Here is a 26,275-nt window from a genome sequence, read left to right on the forward strand (position 1 = left end):
ATTGCTTAAGTGAAATAGTGGTTGAATACCTTTTAACGTTCTCCAGTTTATTTCCTGTGTTAATAAAAGTGTGATTGTTACACTTGTGCCCAGACTCTTCTCTGTGAACCCACTGAACTGAATACTCTTCTCAACACAACAATGCTCCATCTCACCAACCAACATCTTGTACAATTGTAACACAACAAACTTGCTTGTGAACTTAATGCCTTGACTGATTAAGGTGTGTCAAATGTCTTCTTCACCATCTCATTCACCTGCATTGCCACTTTTATGGAACTATGTATTTTAACAGCAACCCCCCCCCACCCCCAAGTCTTTTTATTGATTGAGATAATGCATTTGGATTCAACAGACATCCTGACTGTCAAAAGATTAGACCACAGCTAATATCACCAACCTGAGACAATTAAAAATTAATTTCTAAGAAGTAACTACTGTTTAATCTACTTGTTTATGTTACACGATTGATGAACACAAAGACCGAATTTAGCTGCAGCTCGTACCCAATTCCAACTACAGTATATTGAATTGACAGCCATTTCAGTAATTAATTTCCTCTTTTTGGTTTGGTCAGCACACCCTCTGGTGTTGGTTCCTAAGATTGCTCTAGAAGCTGTTCATGTTCTCCTGTCCAACTAAAATTTCAACTGAACTTAATCAAATTAATGAACTCATTTTAAAAATGTTTGAGGTGAAAATTACATCTCACTGCATTGATAATTCACAATTTTAAGTTTAGTATTTAAACATGCTAACAGGACCCAAGTTTTGTCATCTTTGTGGTCCACAGAGAAGCGTGCTATGGCATCCAAAGTTTAAATAAAATCTCATTAATTTGCATGTTAATTTATAGATGCAAAATGCAGAAATAATCTTAAAAAGTCAGATTTAGGAAATGTACATTGAATGGAGGAAGAGATTGGAGCAGATAAGAGATATTCTTAACCCCACATGATTGAAGTTACCATGAATTAATAAGCTTGCTTCAATTATTTTTCTCTCTCCTCCCAATGGTGCCTCAACAGTCCAGAAAACTTGTTATGCCCAGAATATTCTCAACAAGCAAATGCAACAAGCCACAAAAATAGGGCAGAAAAGTTAGCGCAACACTGTTACAGCGTCAGCGATCAGGACACAGTTTTTTTTAAATACAAGTTTTCCCGTGTCTGCATAGATTTATCACCCCCACCCCCCACAGCTCCTGTTTCCTCCCACCATTCAAATATGTACTGGGGCTGAAGGTCAATTGGGTGTAATTTGGTAGCACAGGGTCCTGGACCAAAAGCACCTGTTACAATGCTACATGTCTAAATTTAAATTTTAAAATTAAATTTCTGCAATCAGGTTACAGCTTTTAATTTTAAAAATCAAGCTCATTGTATTTATATTCATGGCATGTAAGCTGTGGGATCATTCCTATGGGTTTATGTTCAAAATGAAGATTATCAGATCTGTACTTTCATCTCCAGATGCAATATGACTCCATTTCCACTAATCAAACACTTCATTTTTCTTCCCAGTTTTCTCTCTTTAATGTGTAATTAATACCCAAAATTAATTCTAACGACAAAAAAATGAATTCCATCTGGTTGGGTTGTGTAGGGTTAGGATTATGCACTATATCAATACTTTTTTTTTAAATCTTGAATTTCATTAAGCAACACTGCTACCTGGAGAAGCAAACATTCAACACCATCCACACAAATTTTAAAATGGTTCTTACCTCATTATTTATATCAAAGACTCCTTCTTGTATTTTCTCATAGATCTCTCTTGCTGTATTAATAAATGCCTGAAATTTTAAAAATAAAAGTGGGATTAAAGATCAAAATAACTACAATAGTTATCCATTTCAATCACTCAACACTGCAGCACTACCCAGTATGGTCTGCAAAACACAAATGATCCTATTTCCAAACAGACATAAAGCAATGAAAAATGGCAACAAATAAATAAATCTTGGAGATCAATTTACCATTTATAAAATAGAAAATGGAACAACTTCTAGACAAATCAAGGTTTGGAAGTTAGCCAAACAAGTCACAAGGAACAAACGACTTGCACTCAGACCTCCACCAATGCAACATACCAAATGCTAGAAGCCAGAGCAAAAGATGAAACCAACTGAATCCTTCAGTTAGATTATCAAAAGTTGATACCATAAACAATGCTGGAACTTAAACCCAGTGAAGGGAATGGCATTCAAACACATTCCCTTAGGTTCAGCCATAATAAAATTACCTCTCTAAAATACATTTATCATTAGCTCTAATAACAATCTATTTGTATAAATGCCAGTACTATATTTAGTATCTGTATCTAAACAATGCACTTCAAGACATTTGCCAAAGATACCAATGGATATTGACTATGGCTAGTAACTTCCAATATATTCTTTATAAAATATTTTTAAGTTTAACATATAAACTTATATACAAAATTTTAAGAAAAGCACACAAGTCATCTCAGAGATATAAAAACACACAGAAGGATGGAACTACATTAAACGGTTCCTTAAAACATATGAAACAAGTTATTGAATTAATCTATAATAACCATGTTTCTTCCAATATATTGACTCAACTGAAGTGTAAAAAGAACAAAAACTGATTGGGTCGTAGTGTAATAATGGCCCACAGGCCCTGATTCCACATGCCAAACTTTCCATCCTGCTTAGTTCCACCTGCTCACATTAGGCCCATACCCCTTCAACCCCCTCCCATCCATGCAGCTATCCAAGTACCTCTTAAAAGGAAGCGAATATACCGGTACCGTCCTCTATTACTTGAACTGACAGATTGTTCCATTTGAGTGAACTGTTACCTCACATCCCTTCTAAATCCCATCTAGCACCCCGCACCCCCCCCCCCCCAACCTTATAGTTATGCCCTCATGTCTTAGATTCTCCTACTCTTGGACAAAAACCATCACAGACCTTCTGTGCCCCTCAATTTTAGAAACCTCTACACGATCTCTCTCAACCTACAAACACTAAGAAAAACAAGTTTAGTTTTTCTTGTCTCATGAGAATTCAACTTGCCTAATAATAGCAACTAAACTATACCTTTCCCTTTAATACCCTTCCTTTCGTTCAGTATTCAATATTCCTACTCTGGCTTTACCAACATCTTGTACAATCTTTAACAAGAAGTTCCAACACTTGTATTCAATGCCTAAACTAATGAAGGCAAGCACTGCAAACATTCTCCTCACTATTGTCAATATTTGTTGCCATTTTTAAAGAGCTATATACCTGCACCCCAAGGACCCTCTGTATGATAAACCTCTTTAAGGCAATGCTTTAAACAGAACAAGCCCCACCTGGTTCAATTTACCCATATGCAATACCTTGCAATTCTCCAAGACATTCTGTATCTGCCATTTCTAAGCTGTTTCCCGTCTGATCTCGTCCCCATTGTAAACTTAGGCAACCTTCTTGTCCACCAGAGTACATATTCTGTGTCATTAGCAAGCTTACTATCCTTGCCAGAAATATTCTTGCCCAAATCATTTATACATGTTACAAAATGAAAGGATCCTGAAGCAGTCCACTGGTCATGGTCCTCCTGTCTGAGAAACTGCCCTCTACCACCACTCTGACTCCCATCACTAACCCAGTTTTTCATCCAATTGGCTAGCCGGCCTCCTATCCCATATTCCCTAGCCTTCTATACCAACCTCAAAAGTGGGATCTTATAAAAAATCCATATACTGTGGATCACACCAACTATCTTGCCCTCATCTAACTTTGTCACCTCAAAAAATTCTATCATTCACAAGAGACAATTTCCCCATGCACAAATCTATGCTGGCTCTCCTCAATTTTCCCTTGGCCATCCAAATATTGATAGATTTTCATCTCTCGGAATCCCCACCACTGACATCAGACTAACAGGTTCTGCATTTATGCTGATTGACCTTTTTAAATAAGGGCACATTTGCCATTCTCCAGAACATCTCCTGTTCTCAGAGATGAGTTAAAAATGTCTGTCAAAGCCCCAACAAATTCCCTCTAGCTTTCCCACAAAGTTTTGGGATGCATCTGGTCTGAACCTGGATACTTATCCACTTTGATACAATCCAAGATGTCTATTAGCTCTTCACTACTGATGCAACATGCCCCAGGGCATCTTCATTTACCTACCTCATTGTACACTCCTGTTTATCCTGCTCTACAGGAAACTTATTTGCAAAATATTCATTTAAGATTTTCCCCATCTCCTCTGGCTCTACATAGATACCCATCCTGATCCTTAACTTGTAATGCTGAAATCTGTTATTCAGTGCTGGATATCAGATGACCAGAATTCCATTTTGGAAATCAATTTGACAAGCATAATACACAAAAGTGCAAGATAAACTCAGCAGTTCCCACAGGATCCATAAGAGGCAAAGATATATAACCGAAGTTTTCAGCCCAAGCCCTGCCTGCTGAGTATCTCCAGCACTTGTCTATTAATTGCAATCACAGCATCTGCAGATTTTCTTGTTTGTTATAAGCAGTATAAGCTGGTGATCCTGTAAAGACCACCCAATAAATATCTTTAGAACAAATTTGCCAAGTTTCCCCACAAGAGCAACCAAGCAAAAGCCTTGGAGTAAGCATTCTTTTCATCTGATAGGGCATCACATTTAGTGTAGCAGTCAACGCAATGCTATTACAGGGCCAGAGACCAGGGTTCAAATCGGCATATCTGTAAGGAGTTTGTACATTCTTCCCATGTCTATGGTTTTCACAGTTTCCTCCCACCCTTTGAAACATTTGAGGGGTTGTATGTTGATTGGAGTATTTTGGCAGCACAGGCTTGTGGGCCAGAAGGGTCTGTTACCATGCTACATGTCTATATATTTTTTTTAAATTAAGAAAATCGTATCCAATTATCACTGAGTTTGTTCTGTTCTACCAGTGCAGTTCAACCATTGATGACAGTACACTATGGGGAGTCAACGACTGCAAAAACCATGAAATCACATGGCATTAGGTTAAACAAAGAATAAAGTTTCATTACAAACTGTCCCCCCCACCTTAGCTAGCAAATTTGTCCTTTCAAGTAGTAGCACTGGAGAAAGGAACATACCACATTCATTGGGAACTTTCAATGTCCCCGATTTGATGGTCTCTGTCAACATTGGAAAGGTAGTGAGAAAACTAACAAGAAACTTGTGTTGCATACAGGTATATGATCAAAATAAGGCATTGGTCCATCTAATCCATGCCATGTCTTGCGCTCCATTCAAGCATATTTCAGCCTTTACTCAGGAAAACTGGAGCATAATTTTCTACATTGAAACTCCATAACTTCAGGATTTAGTTCCAAATGAGCAGATTTCCTGAACTATTGGATCTAATCCCCATTTAATTTTCTAAAATATGTTAAAACAAATTTTATTGGTACACAGAACAATAATATTTCCATCCTCTTTCACTCACACCAGACAATGAATCATCACCTTCTCCCTTTTAAGACCAATGCACCTCCATTCATTGATTTTAATAATTCCTAATTTACTCGTCACAAATCCATTCAATTATGACCATTGGGCAGTCGCTGTACAAAGTCTATTCATCCCATCACATTACGTTCCATCACTGAGAGATTTTCACCACGGTAACCAAAATAGATTTGTCACACATTTAACAGCTCAATGTGAAGATCTATGCACGATCATTTTGTATTCTATTGTGAGCTAAACATTACTAACAATCAGTAAGAAAATCTATCCTGATTTAATCAGAAGCAAAGAGAACGGGTAGACCAGTAAAGCGAAGAAACCAAAGATTAGGGAAGGCTGCATTCTAGGAATGCAGGTCCACTAAACAGCAGAAACATGGTACAGACAGGTCCACTAAACAGCAGAAACATGGTACAGACAGGTCCACTAAACAGCAGAAACATGGTACAGACATACATGTAAATTATGGTTCAGCATCATATTCTGCAGCCTTACCACATTTCTGTGAATTGAGCTGCACTATTACTGTTCCATGAACAATCCCTTCCTCAACAATCACTGAACCCAGCATACAAACAGTTTCAGCCAGAAGTGCTAAATTAGCGAATTTGGCCTGGCCCAAGTTCAATTCCAGGTATTAAAAAAGTTGTGTGCACTGCAATAGCTGAACTGGTTTACTGCTCCACAAGAATAGGCCATTTGGCCCCTTGATCCTGTTCAATAGAATGATGACTATTTTAAATCTGTGTAGCATTTTCACTGCATTGAACCCATTTCCATCAATAATAAAAATTCTCATTACAAGTCAACCCCGCTTTGCACAAATTTGCTTTTAAGAAGAAACCAGTGTTCACTTTTATTAAAGGATTTTTGCTTTTACGAAAGGCAGGTGGGGTGGGCAGTCACAATTTTCTGTCTTCCCAATTCTGTTAAACTACACTGTATATATATTATTTCTACTTTATATAGACTGTATATTTATCATGCCATTCCTGCATTTACTATATGTTAGAGTTATTTGATACGAAATGTTTTTTTTTTGGGTCTGGGAACAAAAGATTTTCACATAGAAATCATTGGTAATCACTTCTTTGCTTAACACCATTTGGGTTTACAAAAAGTTCTGTAGGAATGTCCTAATTTCATAAAGCAGGATATATTGTATATTAATAATTCTATTCTCACTGTCCCAACATTGATCAGTTGGAGAACAAGACTCAAATATGTCTTTAGACACATTTATATTGTTTAATTTCAGATTATGAAACAGCCTCAGACATTGGCCAAACTAGTAGTTCAGTCCCAGGTAATGAGAGCAGAAAATAAATCTACTGTATTTGTAATTCAAATGTAACGTTGACTGGTTCAACTTAGTAATGAACCAATTATACAACCCACATCAACTTTGAAAATTACTTTTTGATAATCAGCAAAGGAAAATCGATACACTTAACTGCAGAACATTGCTAATAGCAAGAAAGTTCATTTGTAATGAATAAAATTAAAAGCTGCTTTTTGTTCCCAAACTGAGTTTATTTCTTTATTGGTTGTACTCATGGTGAACATCTAAAAACAACTGCATAATTGAAAAGTATTGAACAAATTTGCTCCCAAAATAATCACTGAGAATTTCAGGAAAGGACACTTTTTTCCCCTAAATGACTATGGGCTCTGAACAAGTGAATTCGACTCACAGCCAGTACAAAATTAAATAGTTGCAAATGCCTTATCAACTAAAGTTACTCTACACAAGTCAACTGAATCTGTGTTTTGAATACTTTGCTTCACCAACTCTACAAATTGCTAATTGCAGTTTCAAATTCCATGCTTCTCGATACAACCTGTATTCCACATCAGGGTCAACAAATTACCATATTTGATGACAATCAAGACACCCCTATTTTTACTAAAAACTAATCACTCCAAAAAAGCCGCCCCCCACCCCCCGATCTTAGATGCGAAGGTGACATTTTGGAGAGCATGGTATTGCTCCCTGTCCCCAGAATCAGGGGAGGGAAGGATTCCCCCCAGGGACTAAGATGCTACCTGGCCCCCGCCCTGAGCGCTGCCACCCCTAACCACCCCCTCTGCAAGCGCTACTGCCATCCTGGACAAAAGGAACACATACCTATTCTACCTTGCGTTTGCCCTATAAAACATGGCAGTCACCAATACACTTAAATACATTAAAACAGACCTGCTTACCCTTAAATAATATATTTTAAAAAAATGTACATGAACATTTTTAAATTGTGAGGATGCTTCTGATAGGGTAAAACTGGGATGATCCTGGAGATATGTTGTAACAAGGTTATTTTTCAATGAATAAATAGAAGCAGTTAGAGAGTAGGAATATAGACAAAATATAGACAATAATTCTCAGAGCAGCAAAATACAGAGCAACTGTTCTCAAGCTCTGATGTGCTGAATGTTCCCAACATGTTGTTCTATTTCAGATATTCAATACCTGCAGTTCATTTGATTTTCACCAATAACTCTTCGTTCTAGCTTTTTAGTAATCTGGGAAGATCCCATGTGAAGCAAGATCACAAGCCCTAAAGATGCCTAATTAGGCAACATATCTATTTTATCATGGATTTTCCTTTAATACCTTTGAAGGATTGCACAACTCTAATACCCAATTTATTCTAGGTTTATTAACCGGATTTAACCTTGCCTTTTCAAAAGTGAAAAGTTACTAAAACGAACTACCACCGAGTAAACATTTCAATTTGCCTTCGTACTGTGACAGAGTATATGTTTTTGGGAGATAAATTGGGAAAGGTTTGTTAGAGTAGGTTACATACATACTCTTTAAAACAGATCTTATTTAAAATACTGGAGCTCTGCCCAATACTAGACATATCAGGGCCTCGCAGCTTTTGCAAGAGCTTTGAAGAGTGCTCAAGATACTTCATTAATGGATTGTTGTTTACAAAAGGCAACAGATGAAAGAGCATGTCAGAGCTGCTGCTGTGTGGAAGAGAGCTTGCTGTTCTAAGAGGGTCTTGTGGTTTTGCAAGCAGAGTCAAACAGGCTATTTCTCAGGGAGAGGGAGAGGTCACTTGTACAGTGTTACAGCCAGCAGAAGTAGCTGGGACTGGAACAGGACAAGCCGGAAAGCCTGTTTGGAAGATGGCCTGGTCAAAGCCCTGGTTCATGCAAGAGGAGAGGACTGGTTGCTTAATGTTTTACTTGGAATAAGGGAAACAAAAAGGAACTCTGTGGTGACTGGAAAGAAAGAAGTTATCATCTGGAGAACCCCGAAGGGGCAAGTTTTGTCAGCAAGACACTGAGGTGACCGATGGAATTACATCAGTTGTGGATGTCCTGGAACAACAAATATCTCTCTGAAAACCAACAAGAACCTTCCTGAGCAGTAACCATTTACCTTTCAAGCACTAAAGCCTAGTGAACTTGATAAATGTTAAATTCTGTGCACAGTATAAGAATTGCCTGAAACCAGTGAACTTGGAGGAATGAGAAGTGAGATTGGACTGTAAACCAAATAACTTTACTGAACTTACACATGCATTACATACACGTGTGCTTAGAATTAGAAGTGGGTTAAGTTAGGTTAAGTCAATAGCGTTAAGTTAAAGTGTGATTCTATTTTCATGTTTAAAGATAATTAAAAGCAACTTACCATTTGTCTTGGTGAATATCTAATGCTGCTGTGGTTTTGGGTCCTCTGGATTCGTAACAGTACTACTTAAATTTTGACAAATCCAGAACTCTTAAATAATTTTCACCTTAGACATACCAGCTCTTTTTCCAAGTGACTTTAATCTCTAGTATTCTTACAGACAAGCTCATTCATACTCAAACCATTCTTGGGATATTTGTCTTCACCTGAAGTTCCCACTACCATCTTAAAACATTATTTAAATAGGTTGCTTTTGTTAAAAGCATCAACAGTGGACAGAAGTCAAAATACACATAATGTACATCCATTTTTGCAGATTACGTACATTATTCAGTTAATACAGTGAGAAAACCATACAGTTCATAAAATTTTAGTTTTTTGTAAATGTACCGATGACACAAGGAAAACTGCTTCAAGCAGAAATGTTAATACCTGTATCTGGTTTCCTTGACCAAAATGTACATTTTTATTGTTATTACAGAATTTTTGATATTGCATTCCATTAGTCTGTCCCTTATGTTCCTGGTGACAAATGAAAATCAGTCTTTCCTAATAATATGCCACCATTTAGGGGTACAATTTAGGGGTTAGGTTTACAAGTCAGGTAAATCACTTTTATAATTTAGAATTCAGATTTTAATCTACATCTTCTTTCATTCAATTACTGATTTTAATGTGGTAAATCAAATGCAAATGGCCCTTGTTGGCAATGAAAAAAAAATGGAAAAATACAAGTAAAAATTTAGACACTGACAATTACCATAAAATAAAAGGATATAAATTGATCAACATTTCTAACATATGGTATCTTATGCACAGAGTTGAAAAAAAGACTTACATTAAAGTTGTTAAAGAACTTTGAAGTATTGCAAGCAAAGGAGAATTATTCCCTTTTAAAAGATGAATAGTGTTAGGTGGCAAAATAGTGTAGATAAGTTGTAGTAGGGCAGAGATAGCAAGTGAGAAAAACAAAGTTCACTTAGGGAATTAATTCAGCAATATAAAATTGTTATTCAAGAACAGTGACATGCCATCAGTGAAAATGTTGAAATGTATTATGGGCATGATTAAGAGACATTTAAAAAACATGTTTTGAAAGAAAAATGGCATGTAACAAATTACTTTTTTTCAAAAAACTTGTTTAAAAAACAGTATAATTTAAAAATACTCAAGGGGCGAGGCCAGGGGTGTCAAACTCAAATTCACAGAGGGCCAAAATTAAAAACTTGGACTAAGTCGTGGGCCAAACTAAATATTTATTGAAAATTTTCAACAACATCTGCATGTTTTCTCTTCTTTCAACATATGTAATGTTAAACTTTTTCTTATTAAAATAAATGTTTAATAATAGTTTTGGTTAAACTCTTTCCAGAAGAAGCATTAACAAATGAGAAATAAAATATTCAATAAATAATATTTCTCTATAGCCTTTAAGCTCCTTTTAAATTTTTTTTTCACAAGCCAACAAGTCAAAAAAATATCAACTTGCTTCAATGACAAACAGGTTTGTCTTTTAAAATGATGAACATATAGTCTGCCTCCCCCCTGTCTTGAAAGGTCCTGTTTTCTGTCTTTCATTTGGCCATTTTTCGTAAGGGGTTTATTACATGTGAGTTAGGCGACAGGTCGCAGATGCCAATGAAAGTAAAGAGAGGAGGTGGGAGCAATTAGTGGGCTGACAGGCTGGTGTCAACACATTTGCAAAGCATTCTGGGATTTGTAGTATTAGCTGTGCATGCGCTATACTGGCGCAGCGGCCAGCGGGCCAGCTCTAATACATATTTGATATGATCTTGCGGGACAAATATAATTATATCACGGGCCAAATTTGGCCCGCGGGCCTGAGTTTGACATGTGTGGGCTAGGCCTACTTTAATCCATTTGCATCCAATCCCACCATGCCTTCCCACACTAAATTTACATTAAAATCATCTTCTGATCTTGTGTCAACCTGTGAAACTAACTCATTCTCGACAAAAAGGTCCTGTCTCTAAACGTTGACCAACTATTTCTACCCTTGGCTCTTGCCTAACCTGCTGCATTCCCCCAGCATTTCTTAATTTGCTCTAGTTTATCTCTCTGTTTGGTAAACTTTACAATATACATATTGGTGCTAAATGTATTACAAAGTATACAGGAGCTCTTTTGCTAAAGACTGGAAGCAACTTTGGGATAAATTCTCATCTGTTTTCAAATCTTCTATTACCATATTACTCATCTCAGAACTCTACCCAAGCCTGTGTTCCTCCAACTCGGGCCTCAATCATCTCCAAACTTCAATCTCACCACTAGTATACATTTTCATTTATCATAGTCTCAAGCTCCAGAATTTCCTCTCTCCATCTCACTTTCTTGCTTCAAGCTGTTTCAAATTCAAAGTCCAAGATTCTACTGTGGCTTGCTGTCAAATAAAACTCAAAAATACTGAATTATTTTGTGGTTTTACCAAATTAAAATGTGCCATATGCATACTATTTGTGTGGTAGCTTTCGCCACCAAGTGTTTTCCTACTTGTCATAATTTTAAATATTAAATATTTCAAAATTAGCTACATTTGAAACAAGATATGGAGAGAAAACTGTACTAATGTTCAGCAAACCATGAAAGGAACCAATAACTCCATAAGAAAAAGGTTAATATGGTACAGAGAAAAGCAAGTTTTGATTTTTTTTTCTTTCTTTTAATTGTTTTATAAAACACTGAACACAGTTAGGGAACAGATCGAAATCAAATTCACTTATGAATTTGGACAGTAAAATACATGTCTGGAATTGATTGTGCATAATTTAGTATTTTATTTTAGCAGTGCAACCAACATCTGAAAGGGTGAGGTAATGAGGTTTAAAAAAAACTTCACAAAAAACTTAAAGCCTTTTTTTTAAATAGCTGTCAAGCATTTGAAGACTTGGGGTACAATTTTCTCCTTGTTTTCATGCAACTTAAATTCAATTTCACTGACTTTCAACCTTTCTTGGTGACAATTTATAAATTGATGACTACATTGCTAAATACAACACACAGAAAGGCATTTCATAATCATCCTATCAAAATTCCTGTATAACAGTCAAGAAGTAGGTACTTTTTTTCCTCCCATTCGACATGGATTTGTTTGAAGGTTAAAAGTGTTTGGTTGGAAATTAAATCATTTTTAGAGCAGATATTAAAAATACATTTACCTTTTGATCAAATGTTATTTTTGTTAAGAGATACTAAATCAACGGCTTTAAAATTGAAACTAAATGTGTATCAAATTGAATTTTTACATTTATCATTAGCGGTTTCTAAAAAGTACTTAGCTATTACGAGGAAATCTGATTCAAATTTCGGGATGAAAAGATGGCATAATGAAATGAAAGCCTGTATTCCTTTAGAAAAAAAAAATTACATAATTTGAGAGATAGATATTTTTTTTAATTAAAGTTTGGAGCCCTTAACTGAAAGCTATTGATGTTAAAGTGAGGTCTCAGTCCGCTCCAGCGGATGTCTTTACTTCTGCAGCCAAGAAGCTTTTTAGTTATAAAATTTTAAGATTAAATAGTGATCTCCTTTTCCTTTGTTCATAGTTGGGGTAGGGAGGAGGGAGGGTGTTAGTTGGGAGGTTGGGGTTTTACATATATTTATAAATAAGTGAGTGATCATACTATATATGTATCTAGATGTAGTAATTGTTGTTTGTTTGTGATGATTAATCTTAAATATTTTTTTTAAAATTCCTGTATAACTTTAGTTTCTATAACATGACTTGGATTTATTTAGTTTCATACAAACTGTTTCTTTCATGTCAATGAACAACAGAGTCAAGCTTTGTTGACCTCAGAATCCAGGAATCTAACAAATTTAAAATTCACACATTGCTATTTAATTACCCAGTACTGATTTTTTTTTTTAATAATGCAAATTTTTAAACCCAGAAACAATTTACCTTAGAACAAATAGTAAGTTTAGCTTAGACAAAAGAGTTTAAAAGAAAAATAGCCTGGATCAGTACAGTATCTTAACCAGGCAGTGCATTTCACTGGAACCTTCCCAAGTCTGACCGTTATTTCACAAATTTTAATAATGAGCTTCGATAGGCTAAACAAGAGGGTTTCTGAATCAGAGTAAAACTTTCAAATCCTGATGGGGAAAAAAAAATCAATGAGTGCCATAGAAAAATAGTTCCCATAATTTAATATTTGAGCAGTACAAAGTATTTTAAATGGTACATTAAAATGTTACATTGTAAAAGCAAAAGATCAGGGCTACTGAGGATTTATTACAATGAAGGCAAATATCTCATGTAGATCACACTTAAATAGGTTGTTTCAGTGTGCACAAAATTGCAAACTGACCCAACGACACAGCAATTGCTATCGAAAGTTTAGCTGAGGCTGGGGGCGTGGCAAGATGGCATAAGGATCAGACGTGTCTTCCAGTCCTCTCCTGACTCTATCTTATTGTTTTGTCTAGAAATGCCCGTTAAAATTCTTTAAAAGTTTAGATAATTTCAGTGCTGTTAATTTAACTTATGATGGTACAATTGGTGGAAAAGAGCAAAAAAAAACGACAACAGATCATCAAAAAACTACATTTTCCAAAAGTTCAAGTTTTGGAGCCTACCTACAGGAAAGACACCGACCGGGACTCAGAGTGAAATGGATCCCAGGAGAGAGGTACAGTGTTCGGATGTAGAGCTCTATGTTACATCGGTAGAGCCCCCTAAAGAGGGCGCCAAACAGCCTTTAGAACAAAGAGTTACTCAAAGGCATTTGTCAGCTGTAGAGGTGGCGCTGCAAACTGCATCTTTTGAGATACAAGAACCTATACAACTTGATGTACTGGGAGAATTTAATACATTATGGACTGGGGAAAACCCCAGCCAGCGTCTTCCAGTCATTGCTGGAGAGGATGTGGCTGGGGTTTCCACACGCAGTCATACTACAAGGAAGGCAACCAGAATGAAGGAAGGAATAGAAGATCCTTTGGAGAAGAAACAGGAATCTGTTGAGCCAAAATCTCTTCCAATTGAAAAGATTTTTGTGAATCTTGAATCTAAATTATCTTATACAATGCAGGTATTATTCAAGATTATGACTGAACTTGGTACTAGGTTTAATACTTTGGTGAAAATACATTCTCAACAGATGGCTGAGTTTGGAGCTTTTAAGCTTGAAGTGAGAGATAAATTTAATTCGTGTAAAGATATAGACGAAATACGGGATCAAGTTTTTGATGTGACCAAAATGGTCGAAGACTTACAAACTCAAAATAAAAATTTGGTGAAAAAGATTGATTATTTGGAAAACCAATCCAGACGGAACAATATAAAGATTATTGGTTTGCCGGAAGGTATGGAGGGACCAGACCCAAGAAAATTTTTTAATGAATGGATTCCGCAGGTGTTGGGTCAAGAACATTTCCCGGAAGGTATAATACTGGAACGTGTTCACAGAGCCTTGCGTAGAAGACCTATTTCAGGTCAAAGTCCAAGACCTGTTTTGGTTCGTTGCTTGAATTATTACGACAGAGAAATAATTTTACGAGTGGCTATTAGAAATGCACAACAGAGAAAATCACCCTTGATGATTCAAAATAATCGAGTTTTCTTCTATGCGGATTTGAGTCAAGAAGTTATGTTCCAACGACGGGAATTTAATCCTGCTAAAGAGTTGTTGTGGAAGAAAGGTTATAAGGCAACCTTTAGATATCCAGCTGTTTTGAAGGTTTTTCAAGATGTTTGCCAACCAAAGTTCTTTGATTCTCCAAAGGAAGCTATAGCATTTGCTCAAGAGCTGCCAATTACTCAGTTTCAACAGAGACATAGTCCGCCGTGATCTCTAAGGAGACAAGAGATGGAAGAAAAGAGCCGTGCTCCAAGAAGGAATGGTTGTAATGGTGACTCGGCAGTTGGAGCTGATTAAAAGAAGAGTTGTCCTTTTTTTTTTTCTAATGTTTTTTTTTTAAGAAAAAAGGGATATTAAATAATGATGATGTTAGTTTAAGATGAAGTGAGAGTTGGGGGAGAGAACTGGATAGGCACGATTTCCTGAAAGTCATCTGCTACGTGTGAGTCATCTCACACCCATTTTTTTTTGGGAATTACCACATTGCGTGGTTTAGGCGGGAGGGGGTATTTTTAACCTCCTACCTGTTTTTTTTTCTTTTTTTTTGTATTATTAGATTAAAGAGTGAAGGGGTTTTTTTTTGTTATAAATATAAAAAAAAGCATAAGAAAGTATTTGATTGTTTAAAAAACTAAAAATTGATGTGGTTTTTTTTGTAAAGTTTATTCAGTAGATAAGGAATATCTGAAATTTAAATGTGAATGGGATGGATAGTTTTTTTTAATATATTTTTTCTTTAACTTTAAGGTGAAAGGAGTGGTAATTCTGGTGTATATTATTTTGCTATTTTAGTTATAGAATGAAGGGAATAATGGTGAAAGTTATAAATTGAATTGTACAATTTTTAATGAGGCTTGAATTTTGTTTGTGGTTTATGCTCCATTTGTTGAAGATATAGATTTCGTTGTAGATGTGTTTTTATTATTCGGATATTTGAATTTTAACGTAATGATTGGGGATATTTAAATGTGGTATTGGAGCTTGTATTGGATAACTATTTAAGAGTAAAAGGGAAAAATGGTGGAAGAGTACTAAAATTGAATTGTACAATGCTTAATGAGGTTTGAATTTTGTTTTAAGATGGTGGTTTATGTGACTAATATGATGATAGATGTGAAGTTAGTTGATATTTGGTGAAGGTTTATTTCTATAGAGAAAGGATTTTTTTTCATCTTTTTTCCATGCTACAATTTTTTTTTAAGAATTGATTATTGTTTAAGAATTTTTGATAGATAATGTTACTAACTTTACTAATTTTTTATATTAAGTTTGAGTTAAATATATGTTTCATCTTAACTCCGTTTGTTAAATATATGCATTTAAGTTTGATTTAAATATGTTTTTTAAGTCTGATATTTTAGTATTAATTACTTTTCTTTTTTTTAGTATTTTAATCAGTTATGTTTTTGTTTTTTTGTAAGTGGGTTTTTTTCTCACATATTATTAACTTTATTAATCTTCACTCTTTATTTTTGGGGGAAGGGGGGTTGGACTAATTTGAGTGGGTTATTAATGTGTAATAATTATTGGGGAGGGTATAGTTTATTTAGATTACTGATATTGTATTGTAATTTTATTATTTTATTCTTAGTTTTTTTAAAATGTAATCCTATATGTTTTTCATGTTATAAAATCTTAAAGTTTAAAAAAAGAGTTTAGCTGAGGCTGAAATTTGAAAAAATGCTTCAATACTTATGATCAAAAGGTACTTTCTCTAAACAAGATTAAGAATTTTATTTCATAATGATATTATTCTTCAGAAAAAAGTTGCATTTCCTAGAATATACTAAATTGGGTCACCAAGAGTGAAATGCCATCATATGAACTTTTTAAGATCCAATTATTCTGTACCAAAACTACTAGAAGGCCATACCAATGCCAAGACTAAAAGGGCATGATTTAAAAAAAAAATAAACCATGAGAAAAATTTCAGGCACATCCAAGTTATAACAGAGGCAGGAGTAATAATGAAAGCAAGCAGGAATCTAATTCTGAAGCCTATTAAGAACACATGCATATTAGCTATACTGTAGTGGCTATTTAATGTGACAAATTTAAAATTCCTGCTTGTGCCTTGGGACCAAAAGTTTCTGTATTAATTTTATTGAGAGAAATAAAAATAGGTTGTAACAAAATCAGATGATTAATAAAAGATATGTATTGAGATAGGAATTGTTAATTACAAGAAATTATATCCTGAAAGACAGGATTTACAAGCATTTTGAGAGGCATAATCTGATTACAAGTAGTCAGCTTGGCTTTGTCAGAGGAAGGTTGAGTCTCACAAGCCTGATTGAATTCATTGAGGACATAAAGCAAACTAATGAAGGTAAAGTGGTAGACATTGTGTACCAGTTCTCCAAGCAAGGCTCATTCAGAAATAAGGAGCCATATAATTTAAGGAGGCCTTGCTTTGTAGATACAGAATTGGCTTGCCCAGCAAAGATTGTAGATGATTCATATTCTGCATGGTGCTCTTCAGGGATCAGTTCTGGAACCCATTCTGAGAATTTTATAAATTATTTGTATGACATGAAGGTTAGTAGCATTATGGTCAGCCTGGAGAATAGCCAAAGGTTATAAAGGGAAATTGATGGGATGCAGAGCTGGTCTGAGAAGTGGGAGATGGAGTTTAATCCAGGAAAGTATGTAATTATTCATTTTGGTAGGTCAAATGTAAAGCAGAATACAAAGTTAATGTGAGTATTCAGAGTAGTGTGGAAGAACTGAGAAATCTTGGGGTCCATGTCCATGGGACATACTGAGCTGAAGGCATATGGTATGTTGGCCTTCATTAACTGTAGGACAGAATTCAAATGCTCTGAGGTAATGCTCCAGCTATACAATAGTGAGACCTGATTTGGAATATGGTAGTTACAAGGATATTGCCTGGATTGGAGAGTATGTCTCATGAAAACATCGAGTGAACTTGGTCTTTTCTCCTTGTGGCAACAAAGGATGAGGGGTGACCTGAAAGAGGTGTACAAGATGATGATCACGTGGCTGGCCAGAGGCTTTTTCCCTCAGGGCTGAAATGGCTAATATGATGAGCCATACTTTTTAAGATGCTTGGAAGCAAGTACAGGGGTGGGAGAAAGAGGGTGTAACAGGCATGTTTTCCACATACAGAATGTACTGCTGGCAATGGTGGTGGAAGCAGGTATAATATCTTAAGACTATAGATAAGTACACAGAGATAAAAATGGAGGATTACGCAGAAGGGAAATTCAAGGCAGTTGTAAGAATAGGTTATTAGGTCAGCAGAACACTATGGGCCGAAGGGCCTATATTGTTCTAGATTTCCATGTTCTGTAGAAAATATCTAAACTAACGTGTTCGAACACCATTTGCAATTTGAAGAAAATAACCTGAAATTGTTTGCTTCTTGGACTTGAGTTTTTCCAAAGTGTTCGTGCATCTTGAACAAATCCAACCGGTGTGCAGTTCAACTCATTCATGAAACCTGTGCATTAAATTATGGCAAGATCACTTCTGAAAAAGTGATGTGCAATTCAAAATGATTTGCATTCTCAGGCATCAAGAATCATTTGCAAAACACAAAAGTCTACAAACAGTGTGGTTGAAGTAAAAACACAAGCTGGAGAAACTCAGCTCTTCAATGTTCATTTTGTAGCAAAGATAAAGATAAATAACCAGTTTCAGGCTTGACCCCTTCAATGGTCTCAACTTCAGCTCTTGTTTTGCTAGATGTCTTAATCTGATCATGTTTTAGTGCAAAATACTGACCTCTAGTGGCAAGATACAAAATCAAAAGCTGCAAAGTTAAAACTCCATGTACAGTTGAAAAAGTGGACACTTAATTTTTAAGACAATTTTAATGGAATAGTATTAGAAATACAATTTTTAAAAAATGAGTAACATTTCCTGCCAATACACACAAGTGGTGCAGCATTCCTCGTGCAACAAAGATATTTAACCAACAGTGAGCCTGAACCCATCGTCAAGATCTGTCTGCTCTTTGCTCATACCTCAATGAAGGACTCAGGCCTGAAATGTTGATCGCATATCTGCTACACAAAAAATGTTGCATGACTTTTTGCAGAAGTACTTGAGAAACACTAGTTTCTCCATTATTTCTTTGTATTGAACTACAATCATAGTGCCTGCAAGACTTTGTTTAACTCTAATATTTCTTGCCTTTATTTTTAAAAAAAGGTATCCTCATCTACTTTTGTTTTTTTAAGCCATAGTACTTTTGTGAAGAATACAAACACAAGTTGCGAGTTCAGAGAAGGAAAGCAGCATACCAGGGTAAGACTCTGCAGACACTGTAATCCTTGTCAATCACATTCTCCTACAACTTGTGCCATTTCAACTCAATGATGTGTTCTCTTGCCAGTATGCTATGAATTTGTAAATGCTGTGAAAATTTCACACTACATATTTGTGTCGATGGTGGTTGGAAGTGATTACTTGCTAAATTGTCAGACCCCACTGCCGTGCAATTGCTCAGCAAAAGGCGGTGTAAGGTACTCCTTCCATCCGATAGCCTACAGGTCACTCTTGGGTAAGGTGTAATACCTATTTAGCCTCCCAGTCAGGGTCACGTGAAGCTCTGGATTGCAAATGGTGGATTTTTTTTCTTTTTAGATCTACAATTTGGAATTTATGGTTGTAAAATTAAAAATGCTGGGAGATGAATCTGCTGATCATTGGGCCATCCAGAATGGACAATGCAACTGAAGGTGGCAATGGGAAACCACTTCAGTATTCTTCCCTTATATAATCATGAACTTAAAGAGGCAGACATAGAATGAAAATGATAGATGAATTAATATCATGGTTAGAAACAGGGGAGGCAACATCTGCAATTCAGAGGGTCAGAACCGTGATGGATGAAGACACATGATCACCCGCGCCAAATGGCAAGGCATCTGAACAAATGAACTGTAGTGATGTGATAATAGACGTGAATTTCCTGGAATGACAGAAGGAGTAATGTCTCTTTAATAATGCCAATTTTCAAAGGCTTGTGACAAACAGCAATTTCAGGAAAAGTGATTTGAATACCTGCAGAGAATATTTCACCGTATCAGTAACTCTTGCAGTGACATAGTGATTGGCTGATTCAGTTGGCATCTATGATATTAATTGAGCAGGTAATTTCAGAGACTAGCAAATTCTGGAACTGATCTTTTCACCATGATGAATTTGACCATTTGGAGAAAATTAGGTATGGACACATGTATTCTTTAATTTTGTTCTGAAAAACAGTATTTTATCCTTAACCAACAACAGATCATGTTTGGCAGCCACTATTAATAGATACTATTCATGTTACAATAAATCAGTTAGTCAATGGAAATTTAATTAATGCAGAAATAAGCAGATTGAGAATATTAAAATATTTGTTTAACCTTAAAAATTGAAAATTATAGATGAGCTTAACAATTATGCAGATAATTTATATTTGAATCATGTAACATCAAATTTAACAGGTTGTTTCTCCATTATAAGCAAGAGAGGTTAAGATTGCTGAAAATGTGTTTACAAAAATGACAGTTAGCAAAATTAAGCATAATATTTCCCAAGTCCCACAACTTATTTGTTCCTTTTCAATCAAGCCCCAATGAAATTAACCCAAACTGCAGAAGGGCCCCAAGGAAGCTCTGGTTTGAAAGGCACTTTCAATATTTTATAAACAAAATTGCTTTCAAATACAAAAAACATCTTTTAAATAGCAAACCCCCTTACCTCTTCAACATTGCAAGCAGTCTTTGCAGAAGTCTCCATGAAAATGAGGCCATGTTCTCTTGCAAAAGCCTCCCCTTCATCCTTCTTCACTTCCCGTCTGGACTCCAAATCACTAAAAAACAGTTTTTATTAATTTTTAAAAATCCTTTTACATTTTTCAAAAAACCCCCTTCACACTGGCACTTGAACCCAAAAATTAACCATCAATTTACAAGATCACCTTCAATGTGAACACTCCCGAAATGGTTGAGGGTGGGGGGGGGGGTGGTGCCAAATTGACCCAGAAATGAACCGCCCAGTGAGGTAGTACAATTTGCTGATCCATTTTGAATCGGCATACCTAGTCCCCAATGTGAATGGGAAGGTACCCTACTCATGGATGCTTGCAATTGCACAGAAATTTGTGTGAAGCTTACACAATGAGATACACAATTTCTGACCCTTTTTCTGATCTTCTACAAAACACACCTGCAGACAAATTAATAGAATTTAAAACTACTTTAAAAATCCTTTTATCCAATGATTTTTTAAAAACTAGAATCCCACCTGCTATCAGGTAATACATACAGTAACACATTTAAAAAATGCATGACACCGTAACCCCATCAATGGGCCATAGAAACATAGAAGACAGGAGCAGGAGTAGGTCATTCGACCCTTCGAGCCTGCTCCGCCATTCAACGAGATCATGGCTGATCTTAAAGTTCAGTACCCCGTCCTCGCCTTCTCTCCGTAATGAAAATGACAAACGAAAACATTTATTACAGAAAATATTGAAAATATTCATCAGGCCTTGCATCATTGGTGGAAAAACAAAAATTTCAGGTTGATCTTTCAAAACAAAGTAAATCACAAAAATTTGTAGACACATGGTTGAAGTAAAAACACAAAATGCTGGAGAAGCTCAGCAGGTCAAATAGTGTCCTTGATGTAGCAAAGGTAAAGATACAGAACCGATGTTTCGGACTGGAGCCCTTCAAAATATGAGAAAATGCTGATCAAAAGAATGGAGGGGGAAGGGGGTGGCAAAGGCAGGAGATGATAGGTGGAGAAGAGGGAGGGGACACCAGCAATGAAGGGAGGAGGGATGGTTGGGAGGGTGGAAAAACTGGAAAGAAAAAAGGGGGAGGGGAAAGAAAGGGCAAGCAGGTTTAATGGAAGGCAGTAAAGTTAATGTTCATGCCATCTGGCTGGAGGGTGTTCTTCTAATCTGCAGGTGGTCTGGTTGGGATAGTACACAAGGCCATGGACAGACATGTGAGTGTGAATCAGAAATGAAATGGTTGGCTACTAACTACTAAGAGGTCGTTTTTGTTCAAAACTGAAATGTTATTACATATCTATTATCTTTGTTAGTACCAATAGCCAGAGATAATTGAATTGGAAGCAGATATTTAATGCACATTCTTTGAATTCTTCCTGTTATAACAATATTAACAAAGCAGGAGTTAAACTTCAAAAGGGGAGAGCCCTCCTCAAATATTAAATCACAGCAGCCTGGACTTAGCAAAACAGGAATTTATTGTAATGAACAAGTCACAAAATTCATTGTTTTGCAGCAACACCAATGCAAACATTCATATAAGCCACCTTACAACAATAGAAAATAGTGCATGAAAAGTTAAAGTAAGGCAGTTTTTTGGTTCATTGATCATTCAGGAATCTGATGGCAGCAGGGGAAGAAGCTGTCCTTGCACTGCTGAATGCTCGTCTTCAGCTCCTTTAACTTTTTCCTGATGGAGGCAGAGAGAAGAGGGCATAGCCTGGGTGATGGGGGTCCTTGAGGGTTGGTGAGGACAGAGGGGGAGGGCAGGGGGATCACTGGATGAAAAGGGGAAATAAGAGGGCCTGAGGGCTGCGAAGAAAAGGGGAGCTCAGAGGGAGAGATGGGGGTAGAGTCAGGAGAGGTGTAGGAGGATAGGAAAAGGTAAGGAGTGGTGGTGGGGGGATGGAGGAGGAGATTGATGAGTCTGTGGGATCCAGGAGTGAGGTCTGCAGTAAGTGAATGCATCATCAGGAGCCATGTGGCGAATAGGTGTTGGAAGCTCTGGACTGAGGCTGGTTGGGACCTCAGCAGTAGTCAGCAGCCAGGGCCTAGGCAGCAGTTGGTAGCCGAGCACTCAGGAGTTCTGGTAGGCACATGGCAGGACCAAAGTGAGAGAGAGTTCACAGTTGAGGCGTTGGGAGCTCTAGTAGGCTGGAGGTATCTGGATAGGGGATTCAATAGTTAAGAGAACAAATTGGAGATTCTGTGGACATGATCAACACTCTTGAATGGTATGTGGCCTCTGAAGTGGGGTCATCTCAGATAGAGATGGAATTTAAATTGGGCAAGTGTGAGGTGATGCAATTTGGGAGGACATACCAGCAAGGAACTGGAGAATGTGTCAAAACAGACGAAAACAGATTATATAATTCCTTAGAAGTGGCATTACAAGTAGATAGGGTCATAAAGAACGCTTTTGACACTTTGGCCTTCATAATTCAAATTATTGAGTTCAGGAGTTGGGATGTTATGTTGAAGACATCGAGACCAAATTCAGAACATTGTGCACAGTTTTGGACATCTAATTATAGAAAATATAACAAGTATGGAAGAGTGCAGAGATTACAAGGATTTTGTCAGAATTTGAGGAGCTAAGTTGTAGGCAAAGATGGAATAGGTTACGACTTTATCCCCTGGATCATGGAGAATTAAGAGATCTGCTAGAGGTATACAACATTTTGAAGGGTGCAGATAGAATAAATGCAAACTGGCTTTTTCCACGGAGGTTGGGTGATATAGAAACTAGAGGACATGGCTTGAGGTTGAAAAGTGAAACATGTCGGGGAACATTTTCAGGAACTTCTTCACACAGAGTGGTGATGGTGTAGAACGAGCTGCTAGCAGAGGTGGTGGATGCGACTTTGATTTTAGCATTTAAGAGAAGGTTGGATCAGTACATGGATGGGAGGGTATGGAGGTCAATGGGACAAGGAGGAATGAATAGCTAAGCACAAACCAGATGGGCTGAAAGGACTATGTGCTGTAGCATACTATTGTTCAATTTTGTTGGTGGGAACTTGCAGCATTTTCCAAATTCTTCAGTCAATTTCTGATCAAGTTCTTAAATTTGGCAATGTACATGCTCCTTCCCACTTTCAAAAACCAATTTCACACCTATTACAGGCAATCACAGCAAATGCTATGGGGGAAAAAAATTCACAAAACCTTGTCTCAGAAGTTTCTAAAAGAGAACTCCGTTCACGTGCTGCTGCTTAACCATTTTCACTCATGCAAATATCAAATCAAACACTCTCATTCTAACTTTAAAATCATCTCCTCCATCAAACACTAAATAAAATTATCTTACCAAGTTGTACTTTCTATCATCTTTCTTTCAGAAATATTGTTCTCTCCCTCCCTTCTCCTGCATGAAGAAATCACTCTCTCTTGATTCTGCTTCACTTTTGGTTGACAATTCTATTCAAATCACCTTGGATTGACAGGACCTTGCTCCAAACATGAACCAAAGACCTGAATTCCAGTAAAAGTCCCCTCACATTAAGGTAGGATTTGACAGTGTGGAATTCAGGGGCCCTGATAAAAGTGAATAAAGAGAAAATACACCACAAATGAAGCTAGCTGTGGTTGGAGAAGTCATCTAAGCCCCAGAACATCGCAGAACTGGAGAACATTACAGTACAGAAACAGGCCCTTGAGCTCTTTGAGTTTGAGCCAAACTATTATTCTGCCTAGTCCCACAGACCTGCACCCAGTCCCTATCCCTACATACACCTATCCATGTACTTGTCCAAATGCTTCTTTAATGTTAAAATTGATCTTACATTCACTACTTCAGCTGACAGCTCATTCCACACTCCCTGTGTGAAGAAGTTCCCCCAACACTTATCCTTTCACCCCTAAACCACATCCTCTGGTTTGTATCCCACCTAACCTCTGGTAAAGCCAAATTGCATTTACTCTATACCTGCCAATTTTATATACCGCTATCAAATCTTCCCTCATTCTTCTGTACTCCAGGGAACAAAGTTCTCACCTTTCCTTGTAACTGTTCCTCAAGTCCCCAAATCAGCAGCAATTATTTGGAGTAATGTCCTTGGTCCAATCATTTTTAGATGCTTCAACAATGACCCTCATTCCATCAAAGGTCAAAGCAAGGATCATTTCTGATTATGTACAATTCCATTGTTATCTCTGCAACATGTCTGCAGATAATATTCAATGATATTACCATCATTAAATCCTCCATATTGCACAAAAATGACCAGCCATGCAAATACTACAGCAACAAGACATCATTAACTTTATATCCTGGATTTCCCAACAAACCAAACTGTACAAAAGTAAAAGGGAAAAGCAAAAGCTGAGCGGAAATGAAAACAAAGTATAAATCTGAAGTTCACAGCCAAATTATAGCTCACCTTAGTGGAAATTAATTTCCTTTTCTCCATTCATCTCCCACCTTCTCTACTACCTTTGATTATTTGTTTTTCTTTCCCAGTGCTGACGAAGCACCCAAAATGTGAAACATCAGTTTTATTTCTTTGTGCAGATGCTGCCTGATCGACTGAATTTCTAGCATTTTTCAGTTTTCAATTCAGACTTTAATCTTTGCTACTACATTCACTAATAATACTCTAAGCACCTTTTTAAGCTTCCCTAAATTTTAATTTAGAGTGTAACTCCAAAGCATTAGTTATAATTTTAAATTTTTGAAAATTGTTTGCATCATTAAAGGAAAAAAATGAATAAAACATCAAATATCCAATGATACAAAAACACTATAATTTTCTCCCCATCCCATCCAAAAGTAAGAAAAGGAAATTAAAGAAACTCCTACCATTTAATATGCAATGATATTAGCATATACAATCATTGTTATTAAAAATGACTAATTAAGAGTGGATAAGATAGAAAAGGTGGACTGAAAATTATCTATATGGTTTCCAAATACTATAAAAATTTTCAACTCTATTCCTTAAACTATTCATAATTTTTTCCAAAGGTATACAGTTTTGCATCTCATTATACCATCTACTTAACACTTTTCTATCATCTTTACATGATATCACTATACATTTCTCTGCAGTTGCTATTGCAGTACTTAATAAAAAATTCTTGGTATTTATCCAATTTCAATTTTATCTCCTTTTCATAAATATCTCCAAGTAAAAATATTCTTGGATTCTTTGGTATCTTTGTCTTCATAATTTACCCTAATAATAAACTCAGTTCATTCCAAAACCTTTCCACTTTGTACAAGACCATAATGAATACAAAAAAATCCCTTCTTTCTTTCGCACATCAAAAATATTGATTTGAATAATTAGAATCAAGTCCATTTTAACTTGGGCGCAGTATAACACAAATAATATCTAACATTTACTGTACTCAAGACACTTTCATAAAATAATTTTGACCAAATTTCTTGAATTTGTATATTTAAATCTTTCTCCCATCAGATTTGATTTATATAAATATTTTTTTCTTTGCAGTTTCTTGTGATTTTATATTCATATTAGTAATAAATTTCTTAACATATATATCTGTTAATACATCTTCAAATTGACTTTAAGGAGTCTCAAATCTGCTCCCAGTCTTTTTTTCAAATGCATTTTTAATTGATAATATGCAAAAATTGTATGAATCTTTTAATTGATCAAAAGACAAGAAAAAAGAACAAAATTTTTGATAATTGATTATTTTTAATTCCTTTTTTCTCAGTATGAATTCTATTCCATATGTTTAAAATGTGTTTCAATATGGAAAAATCTTTAGTTCCTTTAAATTACTCACTATTCCATTTATACAAATTTAACTCCAGAATAATTTCACCAATTTTATTTATTT

General features: G+C 36.1%; 1 protein-coding gene and 1 long non-coding RNA gene across 2 annotated transcripts in view; one reads left to right on the plus strand and one right to left on the minus strand.

Annotated features, from left to right (window-relative positions):
- LOC138755444 (uncharacterized) overlaps positions 1 to 26,275 on the plus strand; it is a 60,853-nt gene that overhangs the window by 23,476 nt on the left and 11,102 nt on the right. Inside the window, exon 3 of the long non-coding RNA XR_011352299.1 lies at positions 18,912 to 18,978. This is a non-coding gene — a long non-coding RNA (uncharacterized lncRNA). The remainder of the gene's footprint in view (positions 1 to 18,911; positions 18,979 to 26,275) is intronic.
- rab2a (RAB2A, member RAS oncogene family) overlaps positions 1 to 26,275 on the minus strand; it is a 77,606-nt gene that overhangs the window by 7,271 nt on the left and 44,060 nt on the right. Inside the window, exons 6-7 of the mRNA XM_069921421.1 lie at positions 20,422 to 20,533; positions 1,727 to 1,795 (exon numbers count right to left, since the gene is read on the minus strand). Coding sequence (XP_069777522.1) covers positions 1,727 to 1,795; positions 20,422 to 20,533 — 181 coding nt within the window. The remainder of the gene's footprint in view (positions 1 to 1,726; positions 1,796 to 20,421; positions 20,534 to 26,275) is intronic.

Source organism: Narcine bancroftii, chromosome 2 (assembly GCF_036971445.1).
Source record: "Narcine bancroftii isolate sNarBan1 chromosome 2, sNarBan1.hap1, whole genome shotgun sequence".
NCBI lineage: Eukaryota > Metazoa > Chordata > Chondrichthyes > Torpediniformes > Narcinidae > Narcine > Narcine bancroftii.